Source organism: Megalobrama amblycephala, linkage group LG13 (assembly GCF_018812025.1).
Source record: "Megalobrama amblycephala isolate DHTTF-2021 linkage group LG13, ASM1881202v1, whole genome shotgun sequence".
Classification (NCBI taxonomy): domain Eukaryota; kingdom Metazoa; phylum Chordata; class Actinopteri; order Cypriniformes; family Xenocyprididae; genus Megalobrama; species Megalobrama amblycephala.
This window is the reverse complement of record NC_063056.1, coordinates 4,058,349-4,080,410: the sequence shown is the minus strand read 5'-3', so window position 1 is coordinate 4,080,410 and position 22,062 is coordinate 4,058,349. Positions and strand designations below refer to the sequence as shown.

Here is a 22,062-nt window from a genome sequence, read left to right as displayed (position 1 = left end):
GACACTATAACAGGAAAAAAACTTGAAAATGGCTGTAACTACTTCACCGTTAGTCCGATCGACTTGAAAATTGGCATACAGCGTCTTTGTCCAAGGTGCCATGACTGTCTATGAGGACATTGACGCATCTCAAAAAACATGTCCGCCATCGGCCAATGAATTTTGAGCAGCTATCAGACAAGGTTAACGGAACGAAACTCGCTGGGCCTGTTTAACTCATGGCCCTGGAGACCTGTGAGAAATTCGAAAGAAATCAGCCACCGGGGGGCGATTGTGTATCACGCGATTTTTCCGCACACGTCCAAATATTAGAACTCTTCATTCTGAGCAACTTTGCCTCTAGGACTGCCTCTGTCCATCGAATCGTTTGTTAAATATTGGAGATTATTTAAAAAACAACATTGGCAAACTAGTCCTAGGTTTATGGCTTACTCTCGATAATTGCTAAAAAGCTTTTAAAACTATATATTTCTTGTGGTAAATTGCCTGTATTGGCTGTAAATGGTCTTTTCCATCTATGATCAAGATGGTCACAGGCTTGCTAATTAAAACATTATACCTTTTTACGCATGTGCTTAAAGGCCTTAAAGCACTTGAACCCTGATACAGTGGTATGCGAAAGTTTGGGAACCCCTTGCAGAATCTGTGAAAATGTGAATAATTTTAACAAAATGCATGTTATTTTTTTATTTAGTACTGTCCTAAGATATTTTACATAAAAGATGTTTACATATAATCCACAAGACAAAAAAAGTAGCTGAATTTATTAAAATATCTCCGTTCATAAGTTTGTGAACCACTGATTCTCAATACTGTGTGTGGTTACCTGATGATCCACAACTGTTTTTGTGTTTTGTGATGGTTGTTCATGAGTCTCTTGTTTGTCCTGAGCAGTTAAACTGAGCTCTGTTCTTCAGAAAAATCCTCCAGCTCCTGCAGATTCATCAGTTTTCAAGCATTTTTGCATATTTGAACCCTTTCCAGCAGTGACTGAATGATTTTGAGATCCATCTTTTCACACTGAGGACAACTGAGGGACTCAAACTCAACTATTAAAAAAGGTTCAAACATTCACTGATGCTCCAGAAGAAAACACGATGCATTAAGAGTCGGGGGGTGAAAACTTTTAGAATTTGAAGATCAAGGTAAATTATACTTAATTTGTCTTCTGGGAAACATGCAAGTATCCTCTGTTGCTTCCAAAGGGAAGTACTAAATGAAAAAAATATATATATATTTCAAAAAAATAAGAAAAATTTGGACTTCTTCATCCTGTTCAAAAGTTCCCCCCCCCCGACTCTTAATGCATCGTGTTTCCTTTTGGAGCATCAGTGAATGTTTGAACCTTTTTTAATAGTTGAGTTTGAGTCCCTCAGTTGTCCTCAGTGTGAAAAGATGGATCTCAAAATCATTCAGTCACTGCTGGAAAGGGTTCAAATATGCAAAAATGCTTGAAAACTGATGAATCTGCAGGAGCTGGAGGATTTTTCTGAAGAACAGAGCTCAGTTTAACTGCTCAGGACAAACAAGAGACTCATGAACAACCATCACAAAACACAAAAACAGTTGTGGATCATCAGGTAACCACACACAGTATTGAGAATCAGTGGTTCACAAACTTATGAACGGAGATATTTTAATAAATTCAGCTACTTTTTTTGTCTTGTGGATTATATGTAAACATCTTTTATGTAAAATATCTTACTCAGGACAGTACTAAATAAAAAATAACATGCATTTTGTATGATCTCTCTTATTTTGTTAAAATTATTCACATTTTCACAGATTCTGAAAGTGGTTCCCAAACTTTCACATACCACTGTAATTGCTGCTATATTAGTTTTTAATGTTGTTGTTTGTTTTGTTTCGTTATAATATAATATTTAAATATTAAGAAATATTATATTGACATATTATATAAAGTCATTCACCAGCTGAGCCACTGCCATGGGGATTTTTTGTTTTAATTTTTTAATTTTATTTTGCTTTGTTTTTGTTTAGTTTAGTTACAGTATTATTACATTTATACAATATACGTATATATTATAAAGAAATATTATTATATATATATATTATTATTTTTATAATATTTATATTATATTGTATTATGAAGAAATATTAATATATTCACACATAATGTAAAGTCATTCTCCAGCTGAGCCACTGACATTGAGATTTTATTGTTTTTATTTTCTAATTTTGTTTTGCGGTAGCTGAGTCACTGCCATGGAGGGTTTGTTTTCTTTTTATTTCACTGTTTTGTTTTGATTTAATTATGTTTGGTTTTGTTTTGCTTTGATTTATTGGCATTTGATTTGATAGAGACAGAAAGGTCAGTAAATTTAAAAGGTGAGAGACGGGGGAATAAAAGAACTATACATAGGACAGTTGAATTTGAACCTGCATCCCCCATAGGAGCACCAAGGCTCAACCTGTCTGGAGCATGTGCACTAATCACTTGGACTCGTCTCAGAGGAAATTTCTTCTCACATTTAGAGGTCAGACAATTTGGTTTCTTTGAGAGTATAAATTGAACTCTGAGAAAATGGAAAATAATAAAAATTGTTTGATAAGAGATTCATCTGGTGGCATTGTAATATAAGTGGAATAATTTTCTTCCATTATCTGAGTCTTTGTACTCCCACTCTGTCATGTGAAATAATGGCAGACTGGACCAGAACTCATTGTCTCAGATATCATCAAAACAGAGCCAAGTTCAGACTCAGCCAGACTGAAGTGGCTTGTTTCTGGGAGCACTTGTCCCCTGGAGGCTACAGGGATCATTACCACTGAGTCATGGAGGTGGTGAAGATGTGCGCACCGATAGCACCTCCTCAGTGTGAAGGGTATTAATAGACCCTCTCTGACCATGAAGCACAGTAATGCCAGCAGAGCTGACATTTTTACAAAAATCCTTTGTCGGATAGCCACATGAATGGCGAGACAAACATGTCATAGCTGCTTCAATTCATGCATTTGTAAAATACATACACACAGAAATGTGGTTCAGTAGAGGTTGACCATTATGTTGTTGTTGTTGTTTTTTTTTTTTTTTGCCAATATCCAGATTTAATGCCGATATTTTTTAAAAAAGAGGGTCAACAGAGGGTACATAATGTGCAGAGAGAGGACAAATTACTATCATAAGTCAGTTTGTTTGTGTTCTTGAAATGAGAATTCAAAAGCTAATACTTATGTCTTTCATTTTAAGGTAGACTAGATGAACAACTGAAAGTTAATGGAATGAAATTACAAAAAAAAAAAAAAAAACTTTTTTTGGCAGTGGCGATAGATGCTATTTACAGTGTGTAAATAGCAAAAAAGTATTTTCTTTGCACTAAATGTAAATAGTTGTCAGATGCTATTTCAGTGTTTCTCAGTGTTTTGCACCATTGCTTTGGCAAAGTATCTGTCAAACGAACTAAAATCGAAAGTGTGATATAGCTTTGTGCCCTTACCGAATCTCAAAAGACTGATTTATTTAAGTATGTATAGTCTGTTTGTGCTGCGTATTTCAAAGCGAAATGCATACTTTGCTCATGTGATCAGCTCGTGATCCGGTATTTTCTGCATCTTTAAATTTTTTTTTATTTTTATTACAAGTATCCGATTCCTGACTTTAAGTATTCAATTCCAGAATTAGAATCAATTTTTAATTCCCAACCCTAAGCAGGGGTATTCAATTAAAATTCCAAGACGGTCTCTATCCTTCCCAGCAGAGGTCCGGACAATACTTTTTTGGAATAGTTATATATTTCCATCAGGCCAGCAGTATTACTTTGTAAAAGAAAAAAATAACTAAACAAAATAGTCATCAAAGATGAGGATATTGGGTCCCGAGAGCCAAAGAAGGTTTCCGATAATTTAAAAATATGAATATTTCATCAGATGAGCCCAATTGGATATAAATATTAAAAGGTAATTAAAATCAGGCTATTATTATTTTTTACATTTAGATATGTATTTCAGAAGGCCGTGTGACAGAAAAGATACTATATGTGGGTTTTCCTCTTGAGTTCTTTTTATATTTTGCTTAAAATAAGTATCTACTAAAAACAAACAAACAACTTACAAAATAATTAAAATAATCACTCTCATCATGAGCAGAAAATAAAGTTAACTAGTAATAAAGTTAACTAGTAAAGTTTTAATTGCATGTCTTTCCTTGCCATCTACAACTAATTTTTGAAATAATGCTGATTAATAGGACTAATGCTAAATGTAGATAAAAAAAAAAAAAAAAAATGTCTTGTCACAAACCTGGTTTGAACGGTCAGATCCATATACTGTATGTATGACAGATAAAAAATAACTTCTTTTTTTGCTGCATTCTCATTTCTGAAGCGTTTTAGTGAAAGTATTACATTTTGTTTTTGTTCTCCATCTTTCTGCTACTGCTGTTAAAATAACCGCGTCATCTGCAGCTCTTGTAGCGCTTTAGCATCTTCAGCGGGAGAGAGAAGCAATGCACACAGAACGGAAAGGTCTTGAATAAAGCGCGCTTGGCTTTAGATAAAAATATAGCACTGAAACCTCATTGCCATAAACAGCCCTGAGCACTTATGGTGTGTACTGCTCTGTTGTTTTGATGCGCTGCTCACTTTAAACTCTAGAAACGGTAAAATGGTTGTCATTTTGTCTTGTGGTCTGGATGAAAACAAGCCAGGATCTGGAACTGGGCCACGGTCCGCTGTCTGAGGATGCCTGCCCTAGAGGTACCGAGGTCCACTCCCCATAGTCTCACAAAATCCTGTGGGAAACACTGTACTATATATAGAATGGCAGATAGTAAGTACATTAATAACAACATATTCATTGTATATGATTATATTTATTAAAATCATAATGGATGCTGCCTAATAGGGACATTACCTGACCCTGTCCCTAAAGCCCTCCCTTACACCTACCCCTAACCATACTGCACCTGCCGATCAGTGAAGGTGTCCACGAAGGTCCAGGAAAGGAGCCATGGTTTTGTTTGAGTGTGGTAATATGAGCTAAAGGCAGTCAGAAGAGAAAAACATTTTTCACTCTCTATTAGAAACACCCTCACAGCAGTGTTAACTATTTATTTTTTTTTATTTGATGCAAAGGTAATATAATACTAAGTATAGTGTTATAAATGTATACTTTAAAAAAAATCACTATGCAGGATTTACAATATTAATGACTGTTAAGGGTCTCTAGCTGTTAAGGAGTCACAAGCTGTGTCCAGACACTTTTTGAAATATTGCAACAGCTGTAGAAATTAGGGCAGGGAATCTGTGTTTCTGGACGCTCTGAAGTTTTTAGCAACCACACTTTTATTTAAAACCTACAAGAAGAAACTGTTTGAGATTTAAAGAAATGTGTTTAGTTCTCTTCATTTAGTTAAAAAGGCCATATTTTGCCCTTTTTCAAAGTCCTGATGTTGTTTTTGGGCTCTACTAGAACAGGTTTTCATGTTTGAATGTTCAAAACACATTATTTTCCTCATATTCTCCATTGTTGCAGCTCCTCTCTTCCCAGTCTCTCAGTAACACTCTGTTTAGTTCCTGTTTAGCTCAGTGTGCTCTGATTGGTCGGCTGGACTAATGCGTTGTGATTGGTCAATTGTTTACCATAAACGCAACTTTCAACACGGTACTGATGATCTGAGATCCACTCTTTGCTTGGATCATAACCTGCTATACTGGCCCTCGGGCCTTGTTCATCTTGATCTGCAGGTGCCAAGATATCCTCTGATTGCAGAAAGCCAGTGGCGTCTGCAGAAACAGGAAGAACATTTGGATTGACCACATTCAATACATTTTTGACAGACTGATCCTTTTGCAAGGGCCCCGAAACACCTGAGTGGTGGGAGTACCCTTTGAAACCCAATCTAGCCAACTGTAATGGCGGGGGCTTTGGATGGCGTCATAAATAAATCATTTCTCAGACTCCGAAGGCTAGCGAGCGCAGAGAACCTGAGACACGGCTCACAGAAAAGGTCTGGCTGGCATTAGTCCAGTCTTTTCAAGTTTCTTCAGTAAATTTGTCTGAAATCTGTTTGTTTCCATTCTGCACATATTTATAGTAACTAGTAGAATTTCAGTATTCCATCGATTAATTCAGACGGTTAAAGTTTTTGTTGGTGAGCACTGCTGATGAGGAGACTGGATCATCTTTTATCTGTTGAGACCTCGAAGAAAATCACACCTCAGTTCTTTAAATGATCACCTAGATTCTGCGAAGCGGCTGTGGAGAGAGAAAGAGACGGAAACAAGATAAAGAGAGAGAGATGGTGCTTATCTGCCTCGTCCTTGAGGAAAAGAGGAGTCATTTCCTGAGCTGTGATATTGTCTCTGGCTTTGTTGTTAGAAGTTTAATTGAAATCTGAGGGGAAAAAAAGAGGGAAAGATCTCACAGCTGGATTTTGGTTCTGATTATATGTTTGAATGATTGTTGTGGGAAACTAACACAAAACAACACTCGCAAACCTTTATTTTCAACCCATGCTCATTAGAAAAATTAGTTAGTTTCTGGGGCAGGTTGCACCAGTTGTGCAAAAGTTACAGCTTAGGGTTGCGACGTAAAGGGGCACTAAGTTACGACTTACACACTACTAAATATTTTTGCATTGCACCATTAAATTTAGGAATATAACTCTACATATAAACAAAATGTTTAAAAAAGCCTCCGACCAAGAGTAATGGTTGGAATAAAACAGCAGACTGATTGAATTGCATCAGTAAACTTATGTTTTACCCAACAGAGTTCAACTCCTTAGACATATATGATCATGACATTTAGAGATAGAACAATATGTGAATAAATGACTTGTTAGCAGCTCAGCCCGATCCAGAATCTAAAAACAAACCTCTGTCTGCATCGTTTTGTGTTGTGCATGCCAAATAAAATCATAATAAATAAATGTAATTTCCAGTTTTTTTGTGTGTATCAGTATTTAGTTATTGCTCCTTAACACTTTAAGCCCTGAAGGCATTTTAGAGTTGTTTTTTTCTGAGTGACATACACAAAAGACTAAACTAAAATTAAATAAAGAAAAAAAATTGATTGCATTTGGACATTCTCATGCTGAGAAACTGCTGAGAAAAGACATTTTTCTACGATCTGTGCATTCTTCATGAAGTTATAAGTGAAAACGCCATGTGAAAGCTACATTTGATTTTTGTTAGCGCCTGTGGAGTTTTATGTGTCGAAATATCTCATGATCGATGTAATGGATTATGCGTGGCTTCACGTACAAAAACAAAAAAGTTTAGTCAAAGCCCAAAACAATTATGCTTGTTGTATTCTACTCCGTGAGACCTTTCAAATGGCATATGACACATGATTATCTGAGCTGCATGATGCTTTTGACACATTGCAGTACATAGTACAAAAAGTATAAATTATGAAAACATTTTTTTTTTTTTTTTTTTTATCAGCAAATAACTTAGCACTACTTATGAGATAATCAAATTGGCTTCATTCATTGTAAAGTACAGTCTCTAAGCTTTCAAATGACAGCTATTTTATGTTGATCTAGGCAGTAGTTTTGAAAAATATATGATTATTATTCTTTTCATAGCTAGGTGGCACCTTGATGCACTTCAAAAGAATGAGTCTCCGCACTGGAATTGATACGGTAAACCGACACCATCTTTACTGTTCATATCACTGTGTATCAAATGCTGAGGAAGATCTGGAGCTGAAATTCAGATATGCTAAAGGCCATTTTTTTAGAGAGACTGAATCCTTTATTGAACCGTTTCAGACATTGTGGGAAAAGAGCTGATGCTGCAATGGATATTATGAGAAAATTTAAAGGGGTCCTTGATTATGATTTCACTTTTTTAACTTTAGTTAGTGTGTAATGTTGCTGTTTGATCATAAACAACATCTGCAAAGTTACGACGCTCAAAGTTCAATGCAAAGGGAGATATTTTCTTTTACAGAAATCACTTTTTAAGGACTACAACAAATGGCTGGTAGGGACTACAACGAGCTTCTTCCCGGGTTGGTGACATCACTAACCCTAAAATTTACATAAACCCCGCCCCCGAGAACACACAACAAAGGGGGCGGGGCCATGTTGGGCTGCTTTAGAGAAGAGGAAGAGTTGTTGTAGAGTGTTGTTGTCATGCCGTCATTTTACACCGGACTGCTTCACAAACGAGGGTCAATTCAACACTGGATTTGTACAAAAGATGAACATGACGGCACATGCTAGTCGATGAGTTGAATCAACTCCACAGCAACTACAGGTGCTGGTCATATAATTAGAATATCGTGAAAAAGTTAATTTTTTTATTGTAAATTATTTTTAAAAATTAAACTTTCATATATTCTAGATTCCCTACATGTAAACTAAAACATTTCAAAAGTTTTTTTTTTTTAATTTTGATGATTAGAGCGTACAGCTCATGAAAGTCCAAAATCCAGTATCTCAAAATATTAGAATATTTCCTAAGATCAATCAAAAAATGGATTTTCAAAACAGAAAAGTTCAAGTTCTTTAAAGTATGTTCATTTGTGCACTCAATACTTGGTCGGCAGCACATATTACAGCAAAGGACTTGCTCTAGCACAAATTACAGCATCAGTGAAGTGTGGCATGGAAGTGATCAGCCTGTGGCACTGCTGAGGCACTATTGAGCCTTCAGATCATCTGTATATTGTTGGATCGACTGTTTCTCATCTTTCTCTTGAAAATATCCCATAGATTCAGGGGTTAGGCATGTTGGCTGGCCAATAAAGCACAGTAATATCATGGTCAGCAAATCACTTGGAAGTGGTTTTTGCACTGTGGGCAGGTGCTAAAGTCCTGCTGGAAAAGGAAATCAGCATCTCCATAAAGTTTGTCAGCAGATGGAAGCATAAAGTGCTCCAAAATCTCCAGGAAGATGGCTGCATTGACTTTGCACTTGATAAAACACAATGGACCAACACCAGCAGACGTCACGGCCCCCCAAATCATTACTGACTTCAGAAACTTCACACTAGACTTCAAGCAGCTTGGATTCTGTGCCTCTCCAGTCTTCCTTCAGACTCTGGGACCATGATTTCAACATGAAATGCAAAATTTACTTTCATCTGAAAAGAGGACTTTCGACCACTGTTCACTGTCCAGTTCTTTTTCTCCTTAGCCCAGGTAAGATGCTTCTGACGTTGTTTCTGTTTCAGAAGTGGCTTGGTAGTCCTTTTCCTGAAGATGTCTGAGTGTGGTGACTCTTGATGCGCTGACTCCGGCTTCATTTGACTCATTGTGAAGCTCTCCCAAGTGTTTGAATCGGCTTTACTTGACAGTATTCTCAAGCTTGTGGTCATCCCTGTTGCTTGTGCACCTTTGCCTACCCAATTTCTTCCTTCTAGTCAACTTTGCATTTAATATGCTTTGATACATCACTCTGTAAACAGCCACCACATTCAGAAATGACCTTCTGTGACTTACTCTCTTTGTGGAGGCTGTCAATGATTGTCTCCTGGACCATTGCCAAGTCAGCAGTCTTCCCCATTAGTGTGGTTTCAAAGAACAAGAGATACCCGGCATTTATACTGTAGGGATGGTCATTTAATGAAACTCACATGTAAATATTCTAATATTTTGAGAAACTGGATTTTGGACTTTCATTAGCTGTATGCGCTAATCAACAAATTAAAAAAAAAAAAACTTTTGAAATATTTTACTTTACATGTAGAGAATCTAGTATAAATGAAAGTTTCATTTTTTAAAATAATTTACAATAAAAAAATGAACTCTTTCACAATATTCTAATTATATGATCAGCACCTGTACATAAATTTATCCACTAACCATTCAGAAACGTCCAGTTTCGTTCTAAAAGTTGTAACTTCTTCCTGAGTCTCTCCATCAGTGTCGACTCCGGTTTGAACAATGTAAGGTTGAACACCGTTACTGACATTCCTCATTTTGGCTGCGTGAGATTCTCCAGCCTTGTTGTTGTTGAGCTGTTAAAGCTCCGCCCTCTTCTGGAAAGGGGACGGGGAGCAGCAGCTCATTTGCATTTAAAGGGACACACAAAATGGTGTGTTTTTGCTCACACCCAAATAGGGGCAAATTTGACAAGCTATAATAAATGATCTGTGGGGTATTTTGAGCTGAAACTTCACACACACTTTTTGGGGACACCAGAGACTATATTATATCTTGTGAAAGGGGCATAATAGGTCTCCTTTAAATGTTTTTGACCTTGGATGCATGTAAACCTATTGTAGGACACCTCCCAAACAAAATTAGGAGCTTTAAAATAGCATAATAACATTTTATGTTCTTTAACTTGCATTTGGAAAATAGACGCATTGAAATTTTATTTCATGCCGACTTTTTTTTTTTTTGTCACTCATGTGTCTTCAGCTGTCACTGCTGAGCTGCTGAATCCTGTCAGTGTGCATCTAATGGCTTCCTCTCATGACATTCTGTGTTCAGTCTATTATCAGTCTAGATACACATTCTGTCGATAAAGAAAAAAAACCCAAAACAAAACTGTAAAATTGCATTTTTAAAAGAGCATAAATAAATAATGCCCTAATTTCCTAGTATATATCAGCTATAAACACTCTCCTCTGAGGCACCTCATTACAGTTCATATGTGGGATGCTCGTCTCTCAGATGGCACCTGGCTTTCAAAGAATTAACCTGCTACACCTTCGCCCTGTTGCTAGGCAACCACGAGGCGCTTGGCTCCCACTGCCGGCGGTATAATAGGCAGGATTGTCTGAACGTTCGACTGATTATCAAAGATGGGGTGGACTCTCTCCGACTGGAGTGGAGGGAGGGGTGGCCGGCCACATACTTTGGGATTGACTTTAGCAAGGCTGGAATCTGCTGACGTTTGGCCGTTAATTAGTTTCTTTTGATGCTGATGATTAGCCGAATGAAGTCTGCCGAGAGCCGTTAGAGTAAGTGTGACTGTATTCTAAGTGACAGATGGCCTGGGATGCAAAGCACTGTTTGCTTTGGGTGCGAGACTGGCATTCGGAGACAAACACGCGGGACTGTGTTCGGCGGTGCCAGCTGAGAAATCCCACTACAGTTATTATAACTTTGAAAAAAAAAAAAAAATGTTGTACTTTGATTTTTCAATTTCAGTTTAGGTAGCTTTAATTGTTCATAGAAAATGACTACTTTTTCATCCTTTATAGGATAGCAACCAGACGGCTGATTCTTGTCTAAATTAATATATTGTAATAGCCTTTTAAAGTACCAGTACTTATTATTTATCAATAGTAAATCTGAGACCTACCCTGATGCTGCAGTATTTCAATTCTGTCGCTGTAAGTTTGGAAGTCATTTACACTATCATTCAAAACTTTGCCGTTGGTAGGATTTATTTTTGAAAGAAGTCTCTGATATACTCCAAGGCTGCATTTATTTCATACAAAATACAGTAAAAGGGTAATATTGTGAAATATCATTACAAGAAACATTTATTATATTATCAATGTTGAAAACAGTTGTGCTGCTTCATGTTTTTGTGTCATACATTTTTCAGGATTCTTTGATGAATAGAAAGTTCAAAAGAACAGCATTTATTTGAAATAGAAATCTTTTGTAACACAATAAATGTCTTTACTGTAACTTTTGATCAATTTAATGCATCCTTGATGAATAAAAGCATTTATTTCTTAAAAAAAAAAATCTTACTGACCTCAAAATTTTGAACAGTATTTTGAACTTTTAAACGACAGTATCACCTGGTTTTAGTCTGTCATGTCATAGTAAATAAATTGATTTTGTTTAATGACAATGTTACATTCTAAATGTTTAAGGGTTGAACATTATAGGGTCCTATCGTACACCCGACACAATGTTACGCCAAGCCTGACGCAAGTGTTTTTTGCTAGTTTCAGCCAGATGCAATTATAATTTTCACGTCCAGCGCCATGTTGTTTAAATAGCAAATGCACTCTGAAAACAAGTGTGTTCAGGTGCATTGTTGGCGTGTTGCTATTTTGAGGCATCTGAAAACGACTGTGCCATTGATGAAGCATTTTTTTTTAAAGGGTGCGTTAGTAATATGCACCTATAGGCAGGTGCACAACACACGTACACTCTGCTTGCTACACACACAGGGGCGCGCAGCAGCACACAAACATGCCAAATATTAAAAATGTATTTAAACTGAGGGCATCTATATTACACCTTGTAAATAATGAATCCACCATGGTACAAGGACAACTGGCTTTTAAAGGGAATGGGAGATGACACTCTGATTGGTTTATTGCACGTTACACTCAAAACACACCCATTAATCATTAAGAGTCTAGGTACAACCCTTTTGGACCATGCGCCCGGCGCGCTGACCATTTTATCCGTGGTTAAAGTAGAAAAAGAGGATTCAGACACGCCCTAATGCGCCTGCACCGTGAGCTTCAGACCATGAGCTTAGATCGTTAAAATAGGGCCCTTAGTGTTGAAGGTCTCACTGTACCGCATATAAACATATATTGGTGTAAACTTTGAAGCATGTGTTTGACGAGTCTTTGATGATATCACTCCCTAACTTTGGTGAAATTTATAGTACTATCCCAAACTCATGCTATTGGTAACAAAATACTTGTTTTTTTAAAAACAAATGTAATTTTACTCTGTTTATTAATGTTTTTACTCCATGTTTGTACAGTTTTTGGAGGATTTATCATATTTTTTAAATTTATATAAATAAATTTAAAAAAAAAAATTTTAAATAGGTTTTTATACAAAAACAGCTTTTTATGTAAAATTCACTTCATAAAAGACCCACATTTCTAAATTTAATTCATGGGGATAACATGAATAATTTGGTTTAGTGTAAGATTTTTGCCCATCTTTTGGAAAATGCAGTTTTAAAAGTAAAAAATACTATCATTTTTACCAGTAGATGGCTGCAGAGCTCCACTATATACTATGTGCTATTTGACTGACTGAAAGGCATCTTTTCATAAGTTTTTTTCAGTTGGATTCATATCTAAATATTATGAAATCACAATTATAACAATAAAGGCTACTTTTTGTCAAGGTTTAGTATTTTTTGTAATGAAAAAATCTGTTTTTCACTATTGTTACATTATGATGAGACTAAATTGGACAAAAGATTGGACAAAATTCATCCTCAAAATCAACATTTTTGAAAAACTTATTTTTTTCAGTACAAAAAAATGCTAAACTTTGACAAAAAGTAATTTTTATTGTTATAATTGTGATTTCATAACATTTAGATATGAATCCAACAAAAAAAAAAAAACTTATGAAAAGATGTCTTTCAGTCAGTCAAATAGCACATAGCAAATAGTGGAGCTCTGCAGCCATCTACTGGTTAAAGTGATAATTTTTTTACTTTTAAAACTGCATTTTCCAAAAGATGGACAAAAATCTTACACTAAACCATGTCAAATTATGCATGTTATCCCCATGAATGAAAGTTAGAAATGTGGGTCTTTTATAAGGTGAATTTTACATAAAAAGCTGTTTTTGTATAAAAAAATATTTATTTATTCATTTATATAAATTTAAATGATATGAGAAATCCTCCAAAAACTACACAAATATGAAGTAAAAACATTAATAAACAGAGTAAAATTACATTTGTTTTTTAAAAAACAATTATTTTATAACAAAATTACATTTTGTTGCCTGGGGTCTGTGGAGACCCCAAAGACCCTGAGTGTGCCTTTTTTTTTACACTAACATAAAAACAAGCTATCACTCCAATTTTTTTTTTCGTTGTAGATCTAGAAAGTGTTAACAACGGTACAAAGTTTCATTTGGACAAAGAGAACTTTTTTTTTTTATTTGAGCAAACATCGTTTGGGGTCTAAAAAGACCCCAAAGACCCTATAAGGGTTAAAAAACTACTGTCAGGAGTTACTAAAGACACAGAGTGAGAAAGTAGTACTGTAAAGGCGTGGACAGTTATTTTTTGTGGCTGATCTTATTGCATATATGTAGGAGTTTCCCTTTCAAATGCAAAATTGGTAGGAAAATATTTAAAACATGCAATGTGATTTATGTGATCTAAGGTTTGAGGTATTCAATTGGTATTTGGGCCATTATTTAACCCGTTTTGCACTTGTGTTGTTAGCTCACACTCACCTGATTATCATCGGCTCTGCTTGTTTGCGACCCTACGTGAGTTTGCGCTGCTCTTGGTAGATTGCGTTGGTCATTATGGAAATGATCTGGTTGTGTCTGTGCTCTTTAATTTGCTCATTGTCAGTAAATCACCCCCAGAACTTTACACTCCCATTGGCACTTTAATGGGATTGCGGTCACAGGCTAATTTGCCCTGTTTAGTAAACGGAATATGAGAAAGTATTTAAGCTTTAAAAATTATGCATATCATCTTTAAATATATCTAATAGTATGATGACCAAGTTCAGTATTCTGTTAATTATACGAGTCATGGAGGAACAAATGCTATTGTTTCATGAGAATGAACTCTATCTACGATCCCAGCACTTACAAAACTATTCTTCCTGTTGATGTCAGGTGTAAAGGGCCGGCGGAGAGAGAAACAGACACCATGGACACCTTTGTGGATTCCAGCTGGTACTATTTCAGATACACTGACCCCCACAACCCGCTGAGGTAAGGAAAACATCCAGCTGCTTCTCTGTCCCACCAGGTGTTTGTGGAGACTGGCCTAGTCTGAGATGCTGAAAGAGCAAGACTCAGAAAGGAGGACCATCTGTCTGTGCTATTTCAGATCAACAACAATGAATTTAAAATGTCACTTCTTTGTCCCTGTAATGCATCGCACACACCTTCATACAATGAAATGGCCTTCATAGGCCGCATTAGTGCATGATAGACTTACAGTAAGACAAACTGAATGGAAATGTAGTTTTGTTTAACACTTTACCATAAGCTCTCATTTGTTAAAGAGAACCTATTTTGCCCTTTTTCTTGATGTTGTCGTTTCCCAGAAGAAAACTCAAGACTGCAATGGAGGCAATTTGTTCATTGTTAGTTAACTAAATGAAAGAGTTACCACAACATTTTTATTTAAAGCCCACTGCTATGATTGGCTAACAGCTTTGAAAATGAAACAAGTTTTATATATGGAACACTTTTTGTAAACTTTTTTTCTATGGTTTTTCCCATTACAGCCATCAATATAACCTAGTTTTGAGAAGATTTGTAATTATTGTAATGTAAATATTTTATTATATCTTTTCATGTGACAACACTGAAGAAATGACACTTTGCTACAATGTAAAGTAGTGAGTGTACAGCTTGTATAACAGTGTAAATTTGCTGTCCCCTCAAAATAACTCAACACACAGCCATTAACGTCTAAAGCACTGGCCACAAAAGTGAGTACACCCCTAAGTGAAAATGTGCAAATAGAGGGTATGCATCGACGTCACTTTCCCGCCGGAACGCGCTCCCTCAGCTGGACTGAGTGGCAAAAGAACCTGCTGCATGGCTGGATTTAAAAGGGGAGACTGAGAAAACATGAATAAAACAAACGATTACACTAAAGGTTGGAATTGAATGTGTTCCTTACAACTTGTCAAATAAACCTAATCCATGGATATTGACAAGCAGCCAGCAGTCGTGTTTCCTGACATTTATATGTCTGATTTCGACGCCGGGGAAATACATAAAGCAAATCTGCCTGTGAATATTTTATATAACTACAATATAGGTTTAAATCCGCGTAATCACTAAATATCAATGTTATATATATCGTCATATTGTCCAGCCCTAAAACATATATAGATTTATAGTATAGTTTTTGTCAGTGTTTATTTAAAAACACCCAATTATGCAGAATATAAGATGGAAAATATTTAATTGATGAGTTGTCAACATAATATATAACAATACAATATATACGGTATGATTTGACCTCAAAATCCAACAATTTGACACACAATGATAACTGCAAATCCATGTTTCTCTTCCTGGACTCCAGCTGTTTCTGTGAATTGCAGTGATCCATGTGCTTCTTTTTTTCTGTAGCTTTCAGCAGTTTTTAAATATATACCTCAGGTTTTGTGTCAAAGCTATTTGTACAGTCAGTCATAAAGCTCTTTTTCATTTTGGTTGTGTTTTGTGTGTTTTTCACAACATTCACGCTGAAAACCAATGCTGCCACTCAGTCTTTTGCCACTCAGTGGGCGTGACCGCAGTCGTAACGGTCTGATGAGACATACAATGTCCCATCTGCTGTAAACTTGATAATAGTCCTGGCCTGAAGACATCTACATGGCAATATTCAGTTACGGTCAAAGCGCCACCTGTTGGCAGCAGGAAGTGTGGCACTTTTAAATGACTTATTCATTTGATTCGCTTACATGCATGTTGACCACTGTTCACTGATTTCCTGAGGCCAACAGGTGGCGGTGAGCCCGGGTGCGAGGACCCTTTCATCGCTGCTTGCAACTTTAATTTATTATCATATCTGTATATCTTATATTGATTAGCATATTACAGATTTCCATTCCCAGTGCTGTTGGGTTCACTTTTAGTGTTTTTCCCCCCTTGTGAAGACAAATAAGTAGTTCTGCATAAATTCATGTTATTTTTAGGATTAATCATGATTAAATATATATAAACCAACTGACATCCCTAATTAAAATATTTTCATGATTAAGAGTAGCCTCTATTAAATCATTTCATTTTCTTCAGAGTACCTATGAAAGGTTATGTTTAGTCAGTGGAATCACTGTTAGTAATTAGTCATTCTGTTAGTAATAGAAGTGTTATGTAAATACTCTACAATATCTAATGAAAGTAAATGCACGGGAATCGCTTCCAGAGCCCTTTTATTGTTGTCTACCGTATGTGGATATGTTTGGGTTAAATGTACGGTTAGTTCAGTGCTGCTGGCAGCTGGTTATGGAGTGTGACGTGTTTGTTTATCACAGTTTGTTCAAGTGTGCTTATTGTTTTGTTTTAAGTCACTCCGCGGTTCACATTCTCTCTTCAGAGAGCAGTTGAATGTGTTATTTGAGTGTGTTAAATGTGATGTCCGTATAAAGCAGCGCCAACAGTAAAGTGTTTTAGTGAGTTTGTGACATCTACCAACACCTGTCGCTCTGCAGCCTGTGCTCGTGTTTCAGTGTCGATGTCTGTGCGTCAGTGACCCCTAGTGGCCGCTCTCTCAGGATAGAGCCTGAGGTGTTCCTCTCCCCTCACAGGCCTTTTGCACGTTCCCGAGCGGATCACTGGATGCCTGTGGATGTTTACATCGGAGGGAAGGAGCACGCCGTCATGCACCTGTACTACGCGCGCTTCCTCAGCCACTTCTGCAGAGACCAGGGCATGGTTTCACACAGGTGCAACATACACACACATGCACTAGTGGCCAAAACTGAAAATTGACCCTTTATTCAAGTATTATTAAGAATGTGTTAAAGATTTTGTGCGTAGTTGTGCTTGGAGTGATTGTTTTATTTGTGATAATAACACAATGAAATCATTTTTGGCCAGGCTGCCATATAAAGAAATAATGAACACATGCAAAAACAAAATAGAACCAACGAAATATTAATAACGGATTATCTTGTAATCAGTGTATGCTTTTTCCTGTGAGCTTTTCTATGCATTTTTTTGCACCATAAAACATTATTAACATGAATTAATACATTTATTTTAGTTTGCAGTGCACAGTTCACTGTTAACTAATGATAATTAGTTTATAAATCAGATATATAATTAGTTTAGAGATTAGATTTATTAGTAAATATTGAAATTAACATTTTCTAAGTTTAATAAATGCTGTAGAAGTGTTGTTCATTCTTAGTTCATCTTAACTAAGTCTTTTCAAATAGTTCATCCAAAAATGAAAATTGTGCAGTTATTCGCTCACCAATGAAAGAACAATCTCGTAAGCTGTTATTTTTTTTCTTGCAGAACATAAAAAGAGGACAGTTCGTATTGTGGCCACCAGCTTTAAAGCTCAAAAAGCTTGAAAAAAATTCAATAAAAACTCATTCAAGTAATCCAAAGCATTCAGAAGGTTTCTATGATTACACATTGAATGGACTATTTTTATGGTACTTCTAAGGTGTTTTCTGTCCTTTTTGGTGCTTGACAGTCACAAAGATTCTTCAAAATTTTGTCTGTTTGGTTCCAAATAATTACAAATATCAGGATACAGGTTTGAATGACATGAGGATTAGTAAATACTGACAGATTTAAAGGAATAGTTCACTCAAAACTGAAAATTTCCTGATTATTTAATCACCCAAGGCCATCCAAGATGTATATGACTTTCTTTCCTCAGCTGAACAGAAATAAAGTTTTTTGAGGAAAACATTCTAGGATTTTTCTCCATCTAATGCAAGTGAATGTCGCTCAGTGTAGAATATACAGTTTTAATCCATATTTAGGCCGATTCAAAGGGCTCCAGTACCAGTAACTGTACTAAAATTTAGTTTATTTCCCCCAAATAAATGATTATGAGTTTCCTTAAATCACTACCAAAACAATGATGTCACTACCGAAACAGTCATGACCAAAACGCGGTGAAGTTTCGGTAGTGACAATTTTGGATACTTTTGTGCCGCTCAAAGATGATAATCAGCCCATGGTTAGCTAGCACGGTTCTGGACAGTTTTACACACACAAAAACTACATTTTATAGAATAACACCCAAAAAAGTTGCAGAAAAAAGGTGTTTGGTAGTGATGTTCCTTAAAGTCACACACAGATTTTCAGACTTTTGAACACATTTAACTCAAAATGATGGACCTATCTACTATGAGAGGGAAGGACATGGGAATATTTCCTGATCAAAAATGTAGAAGTGTGTTTAAAATCAGTCTAATACTGTTTTGGTAGTGACATTTTTTACATAAAGCTTCATGATTTACAAAGAAAAAAAAATGTATAGATAGATAGATAGATAGATAGATAGATAGATAGATAGATAGATAGATAGATGGATAGATAATACATTTTTATTTATTTATTTATTTTTATTTATTTATTTATTTATTTATTTATTTGAAAAATCTAAAAGATATTTTTAAAAACAAATGGGGAAAAAATGATTTCAATATAATTTCACAAGTTGAAATTTAGGGGTTAGGGTTCGGGACAGCCACCTCCCTATTGAAAGTACCCAATAAATGATGATTTTATTTATTATATATATACAGTTCAGTTCAAAAGTTTGGAACCACTAAGATTTTTAATGTTTTTAAAAGAAGTTTCGTCTGCTCACCAAGGCTACATTTATTTAATTAAAAATACAGTAAAAAACAGTAATATTGTGAAATATTATTACAATTTAAAATAACTGTTTTCTATTTAAATATATTTCACAAAGTAATTTATTCCTGTGATCAAAGCTGAATTTTCAGCATCATTACTCCAGTCTTCAGTGTCACATGATCCTTCAGAAATCATTCTAATATGCTGATCTGCTGCTCAAGAAACATTTAATGTGTACAATTGTACAAAATATTTGTGTACAATATTTTTTTTTCAGGATTATTTGATGAATAGAAAGTTCAAAAGAACAGTGTTTATCTGAAATCTAATCTTTTGTAACATTATAAAAGTCTTTACTGCCACTTTTGATTGATTTAATGCATCCTTGCTGAATAAAAGTATTCATTTCTTTAATTTCTTTTCAAAAAAATAAAAAAAAAATTCTTACTGACCCCAAACTTTTGAACGGTAGTGTATAATGCTACAGAAGCTTTGTATTTCAGATAAATGCTGTTCTTTTGAACTTTCTATTCATCAAGGAATCCTGAAAAAAAAAGTACACAACTGTTTTCAACATTGAAAATAATCATAAATGTTTCTTGAGCATCAAATCAGCATATTAGAATGATTTCTGAAGGATCATGTGACACTGAAGACTGGAGTAACGATGCTGAAAATTCAGCTTTGCATCACAGGAATAAATTACTTTGTCAAATATATTTAAATAGAAAACAGTTATTTTAAATTGTAATAATATTTCACAATATTACTGTTTTTTTACTGTATTTTTAATTAAATAAATGTAGCCTTGGTGAGCAGACGAAACTTCTTTTAAAAACATTAAAAATCTTAGTGGTTCCAAACTTTTGGACTGTACTGTATGTGTATATATATATATATATATATATATATATATATATATATATATATATATATATATATATATATATTTTTATATTATTTTATTTTTATATTTATAGTTTCAGTGCAGCTTTTGAAGGGCTTTATGCAATACCAGATGAGAAATAAGGGTCTTATCTTACATACAGCGTAACCACTTGAAAGGCGATCATTTGTTTATATAAAGCATATACATTTACATTTTTTTTCGAAAATGACCGATCGTTACTATAAGGAGAATAATCCTGGAATGTTTTCATCAAAAACCTTAATTTCTTTTTGACTGAAGAAAGAAAGACATGAACATCTTGGATGACATGGGGGTGAGTAAATTATCAGGAAAATTTTATTTGAAGGTGAACTAATCCTTTAAGCTTATTTTAAATATCATTGTGGGATTCAATAGATAATAGAAGGATCTTAGTAAACATCTATTTGAATACTTGGACAGCAGTTTGCAGCAGTTCTGTAGAATGGCCCATATACTTTTTAAGTACAAATGCTTGCCTTGACACTTCACAGAGCTGGATAAGGCGTGCAATTGTACTTACGTTATATGTATATACATTTTTATCTTTTTCTGAAAATGACTGATCATTTAGCTATAAGACCCTTATTTGCCATCAAAAATGGTCTACATTGAGTGACATTTAATTGCATTAGATGGAGAAAAATCCTGGAATGTTTTCCTTAAAAAAAAAAACACTTTCTTTCTCTTGGCTGGCCTTGGGTGAGTAAATAATCAGGAAAATTTCATTTTGGGTGAACTGTTCCTTTAAGAAAGTAAATGTGGTCAGTTTTGATTTCATGCACAAAGCTCTGTGCTTGTTTACTTCATATGTCAGATTAATGAACATCCATTCTCTTGCTTCTTCTCAGGGAGCCCTTCAGAAAGCTGCTGGTTCAGGGTCTGATAAAGGGGCAGACGTTCAGGGTATCAGAGACCGGCCAGTACCTGAAGAAAGAGGACGTTGATTTCACAGGTGTGTGTGTGAGAGTAAGAGGGTATGAAGTACAGGATATAGCCATCAGTGCTGGTGTTTGTGTTGGATTCATGAAATCTGGCCCATGTTGGGGTTTCTTTTAGCCCAGAATTGGACTCTGAAACTGCATGTAAATCTGATAATGAAGAAGAATATATAGTAACAATGTGAATTGATGCCTGTTTTCAGTTAAAAAAGAAATTGCCTTATTGGTAAAGAATCTGCCATTTCTTTTTACTCATGAATGTGTGTGTTCATTAGCTGAACTAACCTGAAGAAAGCAGACTGATAAAAATATGTGCACTCTGATTCCTGGAGATTGCATTAAGCGTAAAACTGTGAGACAGCTTGTGCCATTTTAGTGTGTAATAGCATGGACAGCCCTTCTCACATTTCTCACTCACTTCCTGTGATGCTTTCTGTGGATTCTGGATCTAAAATGGTCTTATTTTTGTTGCCAGGCAACAAGGTAAACAGACTTGCTCGAGCATCTGAATTGGCTCCCTAAAACGCCTGTAATTTCTGTGATCTTAGCGTTGATGGTTTTATAATGCGTGTGTGTGTAAACAGCGTAGAGGAGAAGCGCTTATTACGGTAAACACAGCTGCGTCTCTTTCCGAGGGTTCAAACGTGCCAGATCACACCGAAGACCCTGTTTACTCCATCTCGAGTGTCCGATCACAGGTGCTCAGCGCTTCGTGCGGGTGTAAACGGGCTCTTTCAGAGTTGCTCGCAAACATTTAAAGGTTTGGGTTTTTGAAAGAAGTCTCTTCTGCTCACCAAGGCTGCATTTATTTGATTAAAAATACAGTATAAACTGTAAAATTGTGAATTATTATTACAATTTTATACAATATTTTAAAATGTAAAGTATTCCTGTGATCAAAGCTGAATTTTCAGCATCATTACTCCAGTCTTCAGTGTCACATGATCCTTCAGAAATCATTCTGATATGATGATTTGATGCTCAGTTATCAGTGTTGGAAACAGTTGTGCTGCTTAATATTTTTTATAACCTGTGATACTTTTTTCAGGATTCTTTGATGA

General features: G+C 35.5%; 1 protein-coding gene across 3 annotated transcripts in view; it reads left to right on the top strand.

Moving 5' to 3' along the window:
* Positions 1-22,062, top strand: part of lars2 (leucyl-tRNA synthetase 2, mitochondrial) — a 113,678-nt gene that overhangs the window by 69,489 nt on the left and 22,127 nt on the right. For all 3 annotated transcript variants that reach the window (XM_048152529.1, XM_048152527.1, XM_048152528.1), the window contains exons 13-15: positions 14,453-14,551; positions 17,113-17,250; positions 20,912-21,015. In XM_048152529.1, the coding sequence (XP_048008486.1) occupies positions 14,453-14,551; positions 17,113-17,250; positions 20,912-21,015 (341 nt within the window). The remainder of the gene's footprint in view (positions 1-14,452; positions 14,552-17,112; positions 17,251-20,911; positions 21,016-22,062) is intronic.